Here is a 12,940-nt window from a genome sequence, read left to right on the forward strand (position 1 = left end):
CTTCCTGACCTGCATATATGCACCTACATTCATTTAATTCATTTCCCTAAATTATATCTCCAAAAGTATAAGTGTCTTATTCCTGCTTTAAATATTTGAGATTTTGTGGTTGTATGAAGTATTTTAATTGTCTTCTAAAATATGACCCTTAACAGGATAAACTTAGCCCCCAAAAAAGCATAGAACAGAGATTCTGAAGAGTGACTTATCAATACCATTGTTCTCATGCAAATCAAATCTACAATGAGATATCATCTCACACTTATTAGAATATTTATCATCAAAAAGACAGGATAACAAGTGCTGGTGAGGATGTGGAGAAAAGAGAACACTGGTGCACTATTGGTGGGAATGTAAATTTGTACAGCATCTGTGTAAAACAATATGGAGTTTCCTCAAAAACTTAAAAATAGAACTACTCTCTGATCCAGCAGTTTCACTTCTGGGTATATATTCAAAAGAAATGAAATCACTGTCTCAGGGATATCTGCCCTCTCATGTTCACTGAAGCATTATTCACAATAGCCAAGATGTGGAAAAACCTAAGTGTCCATCAATGGATGAATGGATAATGAAGAATGTAAGAACATGTAACATCATGGATAGACCTTGAGGGCACTGTGCTAAGTGAAATAGCCAAGAAAGACAAATGCTGCATGGTATCACTTACATGTGGAACCTTAAAGAAAAAAAAGTCAAACTCATAGAAAAGAGAGTAGAAAAGTAGTTGCCAGGGGCTGGAGAGTGGAGGGATGAGGTCAATGGAAGAGGTTGGTAAATGGATGCAAACTTTCATTTGTAAGACGAGTAAGTTCTGAAGACCTAATTTAAAACGTGGTGACTATAGTGGATAATGCTATACTGTATAATTGAAATTTATTTTTTAAAAAGTAGAACTTAAATGCTCTCAGCAAAAAGAAGAAAAGATTATTTTTTTCATTTTTAAACATTGTTTTTTATCACTACTGTGACTTACTATTAGGTACACACATCTTTCTTTTCAGATAAATTATTCATGGAGATTGCAAATATGCTTTATGTGTACGTTAGGATGAAAGAAAATGTGCCAAGGCAGGTGCAAGGGCTAAAACAATACTCTCCAGTTTCCCTTTGTTTCCTCTGTTGAAAAAAGAAATCACTCCTGAAAAAAGCCTCTGAGAAAGGCCTCTAGTGGTAATTTCTGGAATGGTATTAAACAGATTGCTGTACAAAGGGGAAAGAAAAGAGGCAAGGCAAGGTGGATTGTGGTGTCAATTGTAAAGTGACATGTCAGCGGAGGAGGCGTTTCTCCTGTGAGTTCTATAAAAGGTCAGCTCATATGCGACCAAGAGACGGACTCTGCTCCATCCATCCTGAAGCTACAACAGCTGCTTCCTCCTACAACCCCCAATGGATTTCAGTCAGAGAAGCTCCCACCGAAGCCTGAGTTCCTCCTCCCAGGGCCCTGCGCTCAGCATGAGCAGCTCCATATATAGGAGGGGGGTCGCACCCAGCGTGTATGGAGGGGCTGGAGGCCACGGCACCCGCATCTCGACGTCTAGACACTTGGCAAACTATGGGAGCGACCCTGCTGGAGGAAACCTGCTTGCTGGCAATGAAAAGATGACCATGCAGAACCTAAATGACCGCCTAGCAAGCTACCTGGAAAGAGTGCGGTCACTGGAGCAGTCCAACTCCCACCTTGAACAGCAGATCAAGCACTGGTATGAGACCAATACACCTAGCACAGGTCGGGACCACAGTGCATATATGGGACAAATCAAAGCGCTGCGAGACCAGGTGAGGCAGGATGCTTCTGCTTTCTTCTCCACTGTCCAGCTGTATCACATGTCAAGAAGGGCATATATGTTGGGTGGTCCAAATGGGCACTGTAAAGCAAATTAGGCTTAAATGCCACATCTATAAAAATGGCATATTTTTATATCCTATATTTTATATGCCATCTACCCTTATTGCTGAAGAATCAGACTAGATAATAGGATGACTTTGTGTGTGTGTATGTGTGTGTGTGTGTGTGTGTGTGTGTGCATGCTTAGTCGCACAGTTATGTCCCAATCTGCAACGCCATGGACTGTAGCCTGCAAGGCTCCTCGGTCCATAGGATTCTCAAGGCAAGAATACTAGAGTGGGTTGCCCTCCAAATGAATATGCCCTCCTCCAGGGGATCTTCCCAACCCAGGGATTGAACCTGAGTGTCCTGCATTACAGGCAGAATCTTTACTGTCTGAGCCACCAGGGAAGCTCCACAAGTGTCAGAATACTGGATCATAAATTTCAATGATGAAATGATTCAAGGTGGTAATGGGGATGGGGCATAGGTCTTAATGATATCTGGGTTTTTTTAATACTTTTAAAATGTTTAATAATCTGATCATCATTCATTCACCAAGAAGTTCAGAAACCATTTCAACAGTCATAAAATGTTTTATTGCCCCAATTCAAATTTATTGCAATCATACCTGCTCCCACGTCATACCAGAAAGGTGGAGTGCTCCATTTTATCAATAGCATGGAATAAAAGAAGACTTTGCTCCTAACTGAAGATGTCAAATGTGACACAGAACACTTACTCTGTTTTAAAATTCTTATCTAATCAAGAAAATTGTTCCTTTCATTTTCATTTCTATCTTAACATTCCTCTTTCTTTAGAGCAAAGGCCACTTACTTGCCAGCAAGTCTCTCTTTTCTTGCATTATATTAAACATCAGTGCAATTTGATTCTAATTCTACAGGAAGTTACTTTGGGATTTCTGGAATTGTGGGGATGTGAAGGCAAAGGTGTTTAAATTGCCCCTCTGCCAACAGCTCATTTTTCTCAGGCTTTCACTAAAATATTCAAAATCAGCCAACCATTCTCCCCTAGCCATCGCATGATTCATGTTTATGAAGCTATTTCAGGCCATCCTGAACACATAGGCACAGCCAAATGTTCCATTTACCTGAGCAGGCCCAGTATATGAAAGAAGACCACTCTCTCTAGGACTAGATCTACACTAGATCTACTGAAAGAGACATGCCTTTGTAGCATCTTTTACAAGCAGACTTCTGATCTATATGCATCTTAGAGGATTCATCCATTAGGTAACCACTTCTTAAGATCAGTGATGCCCCAGTGCCTACACAAGTTAACACCACATAGCAAGTGTGCATTCGTTCAGTGAGTATTTAATAGACACTAAGTGCTGGCACTCGGAGAAGGCGATGGCAACCCACTCCAGTACTCTTGCCTGGAAAATCCCATGGACGGAGGAGTCTGATAGGCTGCAGTCCATGGGGTCGCTAAGAGTCAGACACGACTGAGCGACTTCACTTTCACTTTTTACTTTCATGCATTGGAGAAGGCAATGGCAACCCACTCCAGTGTTCTTGCCTGGAGAATCCCAGGGACGGGGAAGCCTGGTGGGCTGCCATCTATGGGGTCGCACAGAGTCGGACATGACTGAAGCGACTTAGCAGCAGCAGCAGCAGGCACTGGGGAATATGATGGTGAACATAATGTGATTTGTGTGCTGTGCTTAGTCGCTCAATCATGTCCAACTCTTTGAGACCCCATGGACTGTAGCCCACCAGGCTCCTCTGTCCATGTTGATTCTCCAGCCAAGAACACTGAAGTCAGTTGCCATGCCCTCCTCCAGGGGATCTTCCCAACCCAGGGATCAAACCCAGGTCTCTCACATTGCAGGCAGATTCTTTACCATCTGAGCCACCAGGAAAGCCCTAATGTGATTTAGAGGGAAACAAAGATGGACAAAGGCAACATTGTCCCACATGGAAGGATAAAGGGAGGGCTATGTAGGGCTGTGAAAGCACAGGCAGTTCATCCAGCTCTGTTTTGAGGAAACCAGTGAAGGCTTCCTTGAAGCAATGATGTTGAGGCTGAGAGGAGGGAGGAGCTCACCAAGTGAAAGGGGCTAAGAGGAAGGTTCTAAGCAGAAACAAAGACAAGGCTCTCAGTAAGGTCTGATGGCTCAAGTTGAACTAAGCTCTTCATTTGTAGAGTCATAAGGAAACTGACCAAACCCTCAGGACTCAAGTTGCATTTTATGAATCTGTTGTGTTAAAGCTCCAACCCAATATTTCTCCTTTCTATTTTCATGTGGCAATCCTTGGGATGAACATCGTCTTCAGTTCAAGAGAGGCCCTATCTGAGGATCAACTCAATCATTTTAGACTTCTGCCCAGTTGAAAATATCACTCTTTCTGGTGTATTTTCCAGATTAAAGATGCTCAACTGCAGAATGCTCGATGTGTCCTGCAAATCGATAATGCTAAACTGGCTATGGAGGACTTCAGGCTGAAGTAGGTTCTCTGATACCATACTGACACTTCCTGAAAAGGAGGGCCTTTCAGTGGTCCTTCATGACACTTGACTCCCCACAGCATTGTTGGCAAAGGAGCTCCCACTGAATAGTATCAGAACCTTGGAGTTAAAAGGGTGTTAGAAGCTTTCTGATCTAGCATGAGGACTGGACTTCTCCTCCTGTAGTCCTAAGATACGGTCACCCAGAGTGTAAATGAACACCTCTAGTAATTACTACTGTTCTCCTTAGTCAGTTCTGATTGCTAGAACATTCTTTTTTAGTTCTACCTTTTCACCTACTGAAACTAATTCTGCTCTTTGGAGTAATAGAAAGGCAGTTTACAACTTCCCTTCTGCCTGTACCCTTTTGTTATCTAGCGAGTCATTTATTTACGCTTAGTGATTCTCTGAGTCATCCATGTTCCTTCAAGTAAATGACCGAAGTTCCAGGGGTGGCTCTTAATCCTTCCAGTTTGACAGTGTTTTACAGTAAGGTCTGACCAACCAAAGAACCAGGTGGATTAAAGCAGTTCAATTTGTGTTCACTCTCTTGTAGTCACATCACATTACATGCTATCAGAGCTGTTCCTCTTAACTGCTTCCACACTAGGGCTTCCTCATCCTGAATTTGTACAACACATTGGCACTGAAGAGTCTTTGGTGGTTTAAAAGCACAGCATTATAATGCTATAAGGGATCAAAAAGAAAGAAATGAGAAAGCAGATCTGGAAATTAAAGCAGTAAAAGTTCATTAATTCCACTCAGCATCTGGGAGTCTCATTGCATTATCACCTCTTAAAGTTTACTATTTTAATAAAAATGGGAATATATAAGATCATAGAAGAGAATGCATGAATTTTTAAGATAATTCACTTTAGATGCATCTTTTTACAAAGTCATAAAAATAAACTGGTCATGTGCATTCATTAAGTAAATCTAACTAACCATTTTTTAGTTAACTTTTTATTTTATATTGGAGTGTAGCCAATTAACAATGTTATGATGGTTTCAGGTGGACAGCAAAGGGATTCAGCCATGCATATACATATAACCATTCTCCCCCAAACTCCCCTCCCATCCAGGCTACCACATAACATTCAGCAGAGTTCTCTGTGCTAACCAACAAGTAGGAATTTGTTGGATATCCATTTTAAATACAGCAATGTACATGTCAATTCCAAACTCCCTAACTATTCCTTCCCCCTATCTTCACCCCTGGCAACCATAAATTCATTCTCTAAGTCTGTGACTCTGTTTCTACTAACCATTATTTAATATCGATAATGTGAATCTTTTGCTAGCACAGTAATTAGAGCAATTTTTTAACTTTTAAAACAATATATTCCAGAATTCAGGAAATTTTAAAAATAATTTCAGAGTGGTTATTTTACCAGTTGCTCCAAATCACAGAGATGACACTATAAAGCAAGTGATCTGAGCCCAAGGTTCTCCAGAACATTTTAAAATGTATAGAGACACAATGATGTATTGAAACTGATCTCTTCTTATACCACATAAAGATTGATCTTATTATCATTTTAAGCTCATCTCTTCTATAATGGCTTAAGAAGAACTCAATTATCTCTCCATACTACTTAATTCACAGGTATGAAGCTGAGCGGGGGATTTGCCAAACAGTAGTGGCTGATCTTCATGGCCTGAAAAGGGTCTTTGATGAGTTAACTCTAACGAAGGCAGACTTGGAGATTCAAATTGAAGAGCTGACTAAAGACCTGCATCTCCTCCAAAAAGAACATGAGGAGGTGAGAAAATATTCAGAAGCAGTGTTGGAAATGACAGAATGGCTCTAATAATAATGAGGAGGAGGAGGAAAAAGAGGAAGATTTGGTGATTGTGGTGGTGGTGAAAAAGATGACAACGAGATTGACATGAGCCTTAACATCTTTTCAATATGGCTGCTGCCAGGTTTGAATGACTTGGAGCAGTCTCTGGACCATAATAAGCCTTAGCTAAGTTGTTCTATTTCTCTATTACTCATCCCCAAGGAAAGAAGCCTTAAGATTTACTATGTCTTTTCTGCATAGCCTCATCTGAGAATGTACTTCAGACCATAATCAATTGGAATTTTCACCCCTGTAGGAAGTGAGGAGCCTACGCGCTCATCTGGGCAATAATGTAAATGTAGAGGTGGATGCTGCTCCGAGCCTGAACCTTGGTGCCATCATGAATGAAATGAGGCAGAAATATGATGCCATGGCCCAGGAGAACCTTCAGAAAGCCAAAGAACAGTTTGAGATACAGGTAATAGCATAATTCTAATGGGTAAGCAAACGTGAGGAAGCTGTCTTCCAAAAACAGATAACTCATTTCCTTCCTTCCTTCCCCTCTCCCTCCACCCCTCCCTCCATTCTTTCCTCCCTTTATTCCTTAATTTCTTTCTTTCATTCCTTTTTTTTTTTCATTTTGGAACTTTAGATTAATGATCTGCAACAGCAAGTCACAGTGAGCACTGAAGAGTTAAAAGGAACCAAGGATCAAATAAAAGAGCAGAGACACACCTACCAGGTCCTGGAACTAGAGCTCCAGTCCCTTCTCAACATGGTAAAGCACATCTAACTTTCAACTCTCACGGGGTGTGTGTTTACTAAGCACCTGTGTCAGGAACTCTGGAAATGCAAATACCTATAAGAAATAATCCCTCCCATTGCAGAGCAGTCAGGGAAACACATCAAACAACTGATGATAATGAAAAGACAGAAAGAAGTCAAAGTAAAGGACAAGACACTACAAGAATGCAGAGGCCAAAGAGAGTTGGAGGATGTCACAGGAAAAGTGGCATTTAAAGTAGACTGGAAAGAGTAAGGTGCAATTTTTAATAGGAGAAGAGGGGTCAAGACATTCCAGGCTAGGATATCAGTCAGCTCATGATGAATTATGTTGCGGTAACAACCTTCAAATCACAATGGCTTACAATGACTGTTACTCAATCCAAGCTCACTCTACTCACCACACAAGTCAATAAATCAGAGTCCAGGTGTTGAGACAAGGAATAAAGACTTTATTTGGAAAGATGGCAGACTAATGTCTCAAAATAACCATCTCATCCGGGGTCTGGATGGCAGTTTCTTTCATAGAACAGAGATGGGGAGGAGGTGAGGAAACAAAGTAAAAAGGTCGTAAGTCTTACAAATATCTCCTGGAATGTTTAGCCTAGGGAAGGCTGTTAATTTCTTCTTTCTTGTAGTCATTTACATATGGGTGGACAGGGCTTCCCTTGTAGTTAAGTCAGTAAAGAAGTGAAAGTAAAGTTGCTAAGTCATGTTCAACTCTTTGCAACCCCATAGACTGTATTCTGCTAGGCTCCTCTGTCCATGGGATTCTCCAGGCAAGAACACTGGAGAGGGTTACCATTTCCTTCTCCAGGGGATCTTCCTAACCCAGGGATCAAACTCAGGTCTCCCACATTTCAGGCAGACTCTTTACCATCTGAGCCACCAGGGAAATCAGTAAAGAATCTTCCAGTAATGCAGGAGACCCGGGTTTAATCCCTGGGTTGGGAAGATCCTCTGGAGAAGGAAATGGCAACCCACTCCAGTATTCTTGCCTGGAGAATCCCATGGACAGAGGAGCCTGGCAGGCTAGAGTCCATGGAGTTGCAAGAGTCGGACACTACTTAGTGTCTAAACCACCACAGGTGGACAGGATAAGGATGTTTCCTTAAGCAAAGGCACTTTGGTTTAACATTCAGGCAGAGAGGCCTGGTTCCCTGAGGCAGGCCATTATATATAAGACAGTGAACAAAAGCAACAGGAAGCAAAGGTTAAAGTAAAAGAAACAGATCCAACATGTGGTCAGATTTTGTTCTTCCCTGTAACAACACTACATCCATCATGGGCTGGCTTCAGCTCTGCTCCATGACTTTTCCACCCCAGGGTAAGTGGACATGCCAGTGTTGTGCCAGAAGGAAAGGGGCAATAGCTAGACCATGTGATAGCTCTTAAAGCTGTCTCTGCATAAATGCATTGGTCAGTTTCACTTGCATTTCATTAGCCAAAGAAACTCATATAACCAAGCCTACCATCAACAGGTTTAGCAAGTCCAATCCTCCTAATGGAAAGGCACTACAAATCACAGTGAGGAGAAGCAAATACAGAGAACAAAAATACATAAACCACAGACTGCAAACTCAAATAAACAAACAAAAACCTGAAGAGCCAGTTATCCCTGTTGATTGGCTGAGGCTGCCTAGTTGGAAAAAGTGAGAGATAAAGCTAGAAATATGCATGATTCCCACAATGACTAGATAAAAGAATTCTTCTCAAGAGAAATTAACATCAAGGCACCTCTTAAATCAGGTCCTCAAATAAGAAACATCCACTTTTTCTTGTGCTCGTAGAAAGAAGCTTTGGAGCGTACACTAGAGGAGACCAATGCTCGTTATAGTAGCCACTTGGCCAAAATCCAGGCACAGCTAAACTTCCTTGAGGGCCAACTGGTGCAGGTTCGGACCGACACAGAACGCCAGATCCATGAATATAATATCCTCCTTGACATAAAGATCCGGCTTGAGCAGGAAATTGCTACCTACCGTCATCTTCTGGAAGGAGAAGATGTCAAGTAAGGCTCTTAGAATCAAAGGATAGGCGTCTATGTCTATCTGCTATTCTATTTTAATGTCCATACCTTAAACTCTGTAACTCTTTCCCCAGCACCAATGTAATCCCTAGCTGAAAAACAACTACACACCCCCCCACCAACAACACCAACAGAACAAAACTTTACCAACTAGTATACTAGTATGCACACCCCCAAAAAAATACTGATCCTTTGTACTTGAGGTCATGCTGTAGGGCTGAGATAGAAGACGGTTAAGCATATCTGATACAGATATGCTGGTGTTAATTTTTATGATTAATACATAATTGAAAGCACTATAATTTTTTATTAAACTTTTTATTTTTTATTGGAGTATAACCGATTAACAATGTTGTCATCACTTCAGGTGAACAGTGAAGGGACTCAGCCATATATATCCATGTATCCATTCTCCCCCAATCTGCCCTCCCATCCAGGCTGAGCAGAGTTCCATGTGAAAGCACTATAACTTTTTAGAGTTCTCATTGCAAGATCATGAACTGAAAAACAGGCCACAGAGGTCCGTGGGAACCAGTCTGAGAATCATCAGTGCGGTAGCAGCAACTGTCTTCAAATACCACCCCCACAAAAGGCAACAAGAGAACACAAGATGTAAACTGCCTTCATAATTTTGTTATTTTAATTACAGAAACTTCTAGTAATTAAAGATCCCTAGTGTATGTTAAACCAGTCATTTCTGAAGCTATGGATTTTTCAAGTTAAAAAGTAAGACACTCCAGCTTGAAGGAGCAAGCACTGCAAAGGGAGGTGGGGGAGACAAACAGTAGTAAAACACACATCACTCAGACTTTATTTTTAAGCAGAACAGGCAGGAGAGCATTTCATTTGCAAAATGGCAATAACACATTTTTCTGTTTTTCTTTTTTTTTTTCTTTTCTTAAAAAAACGAAAAACAAAACTAGAGAATATCAGTTGAGCACTCTGGATGAGAAAGGTAAGTATTCTAAATTCTTACACACTTCCTATAAGACTGAATTCTCACTCAGTAGTTTACCACTTACCTGCCACTGGTAAAAAGTAAAGGAAAGTCAGCTCTTAAATAAACAGATATCATCTTAGGGATTCTGAAAATGGGGCACATCATATAAAGAAACCCTCCATGTGGGAAATTTCTCACACTCCCATTGACGGGGTGATTTTCTTGGCCCAGGCTATTATTACTGTCCTGAGACATCCTAAGATCCTATAAGAGAAAAACAAGATGAAAATGTGCATTTTACTTAATTCAATATGACATATTTCTTTTGTGGGGAGTGGGGAGAGTAGAAAATTTTTTGCATTTATTTAGAAAATGGACTTAAGATCATTTCAGAAAGAGAATGGGTTCAACGCCTTTCTAAAAGAAGGAAATACATACAAAATAATAATTTAAAGCTGAGTATTCTAAAATAGTAGCATCTTGGGTCTGAATTAACATTTTATATTTAAATCTCAATTCAGATATAAAGAAAACCAGGAAGATTAAGACAGTCGTGCAAGAAGTAGTGGATGGCAAGGTTGTGTCATCTGAAGTCAAAGAAATGGAAGAAAATATATGAAGGGCTGGCAGAAAGTGATGCTGCTGAGGTTTTGAAAGACATGTAGCTATAACTTTCACTCCCTTCAAGAAAGTGGCATCAGAAAGCACTATTAATGTTTCTTGGTGATTAGAGGGGGGAGAGGGGAGTCCATTTACCAGTCTGTGTAATTGAATATATATGTTTTACTCAGAGAAGCTGCAAATTGCCTGCAAAAATGAAATCCAATGATCACTGGGATATTTAAAATATCATTACTGCCACCTTTAACACAAAATGCATTAATCACAAGCTATAGACCACCTAATATCATTACTAAACCTTACAAAACAGAGGAGGCTATGCAAACTACAAATGAACCTCTCTAACACCTTCCATTTCTGAACTGCAAAAATCTCCTTTCAGGGCTTCCTGGATTCTTGAGTCAATTTCTTGATTAATTTCACTGAATTTTTAATATCAGTATAATTCTGCTAGCTTTAAATTATATTTGCTTCCCCCCTTATTGTCTTGGCTGTCTTTAAAACTCAAGTCGGCTCTGAATAATTTGAGAGTCAAATTCCAATCATAAACGCTGAGCAGAATAAGAATGAAGTACATTATGCTTGAAATGGGAATAGACTAAAAACAAAATTAGCAAAACCTTTCTCAAGGCAGAATGCTTCTCCTTATGATATAATAAACCGCATAAATCATCATCGGGTGCTCTCTTTCTTTACATAGTAATTGTATGTTATTAAATGTTTCTCACTATTTTTTAATAATAGTTTTAATGAAGTATAATTCACACCATAAAATTACTTCTTTTAAAGTATGCAATTCAGCTGTCTCTTAGTATGTTCACAGAGTTGTGCCGCTATCACCGCTATCTTATCTTAGAGCATTTTCATCACTCCAAAAAGAAGCTCCTTTGGCAGTCACTCCAATCCTCTTCCCCTCAACCTCTGAAAACCAACTAATCCACTTCCTCCCTCTATGGATTTGCCTAATCCGGACATTTCATATGAGCGGAATCATACAATGTGTTCTTTTGTATACAAATGTTCATAGCAGCATTATTTATAACAGCCCCAAAATGGAAACAACTCAAATGCCTCCCATCAACTGATGAACAGATACACAAAATGTGGTATATCTCAGCAATAGAATAGCGCTTGCATGCTCAGTCACGTCAGTCATGTCTGACTCTTTGTGACCCTATGGATTGTAGCCCACCAGGCTCCTCTGTCTACGGGATTCTCCAGGCAAAAATACTGAAGTGGGTTGCCATGCCTTCCTTCAGAGTATCTTCCCGATCCAGGGATCAAATCCTCTGACTCCTGTGTCTCTTGCATTGGCAGGAGGGTACTTTACCGCTGAGCCTCTGAGGAAGCCCCACAATAGAACAGTATTCTGCAATAAAAAGGAATGAAGCACTGACACATCTACAACAGGGACGAACCTTAAAAACATGGTACTAAGTGAAAGACACCAGATACGGAAGGTCACATATTGTATTCTAGTGAGACTTCTAAATTCTAAATCTCACTGAATTTGCATTTTTGTAATAACTGCCTTGCAAATGTTTCCAGGAAAAAATTAATTTGCCCTCTATCATTGTATTCTAGTAAATGGATAGCTCAAATTTAAATTGTAATATTCACGTTTATAAATAAATAGGATTTTGAGTGATTATTATATTGAAAATAATAATGTGATTCACTTAAGATAGTAACACCTACCATTTACTGAGCACTTCCTATGAGCTAAACAGTGTGCAAGCATTTTATACGCCTTTCCCATTTAATCTTTACAATGAAAGTCTTCTGCCTGTGAGGCAGAGGGAATTGGATTGAATCATATGAACTTGCCAATATATGATCATCTTTGACCTTCAGAAATAGCAATTTTACCTGGTTTGACCTACCATATTATTCCCATTTTACACGTAAGGACAAATGAGAATTATATGCTGCTGCTGCTAAGTCGCTTCAGTCGTGTCCGACTCTGTGCGACCCCATAGACGGCAGCCCACCAGGCTTCCCCGTCCCTGGGATTCTCCAGGCAAGAACACTGGAGTGGATTCCCATTTCCTTCTGCAATGTGTGAAAGTGAAAAGTGAAAGTGAAGTCGCTCAGTCGTGTCCAACTCTTTGAGACCCCATGGACTGCAGCCTACCAGGCTCCTCTGTCCACAGGATTTTCCAGGCAAGAGTACTGGAGTGGGGTGCCATTGCCTTCTCTGGAGAATTATATATGAAGACACTAAATAAGTACTTTCCCAAAGTCACAGTTACCAAGTAACAGAGCAAGTTTGAACTCAGAGCTGTTTGTCTAAATTAATCATATCTTTTTCAGCAACTAATTACGTTGTCAAACACTTACTGAGTCACACTTGAAATGAATGCCTATCCTTAGTTGTTTTGTCATTTACTAATTGTCATTTTTCACTAGCCAGGCACTTACAATATCCAATTATCACAAATGTCCAGCTTATATCACACACAAGATTTAATTCAGCACAGCCT

At 40.3% G+C, this 12,940-nt stretch overlaps 1 protein-coding gene across 1 annotated transcript; it reads left to right on the top strand.

The window, feature by feature from the left end:
• The first annotated feature begins 1,311 nt into the window (after window positions 1-1,311).
• Window positions 1,312-10,699, top strand: KRT20 (keratin 20). Its single transcript, XM_006068640.4, has 8 exons — window positions 1,312-1,779; window positions 4,217-4,299; window positions 5,907-6,063; window positions 6,401-6,562; window positions 6,737-6,862; window positions 8,658-8,878; window positions 9,820-9,851; window positions 10,358-10,699. The coding sequence occupies exons 1-8, from the start codon at window positions 1,390-1,392 to the stop codon at window positions 10,453-10,455; spliced, it is 1,269 nt and encodes a 422-aa protein (XP_006068702.4). The 5' UTR covers window positions 1,312-1,389; the 3' UTR covers window positions 10,456-10,699.
• Window positions 10,700-12,940: the final 2,241 nt, after the last annotated feature.

The sequence above is a fragment of the Bubalus bubalis genome, chromosome 3, assembly GCF_019923935.1.
Source record: "Bubalus bubalis isolate 160015118507 breed Murrah chromosome 3, NDDB_SH_1, whole genome shotgun sequence".
Taxonomy (NCBI): domain Eukaryota; kingdom Metazoa; phylum Chordata; class Mammalia; order Artiodactyla; family Bovidae; genus Bubalus; species Bubalus bubalis.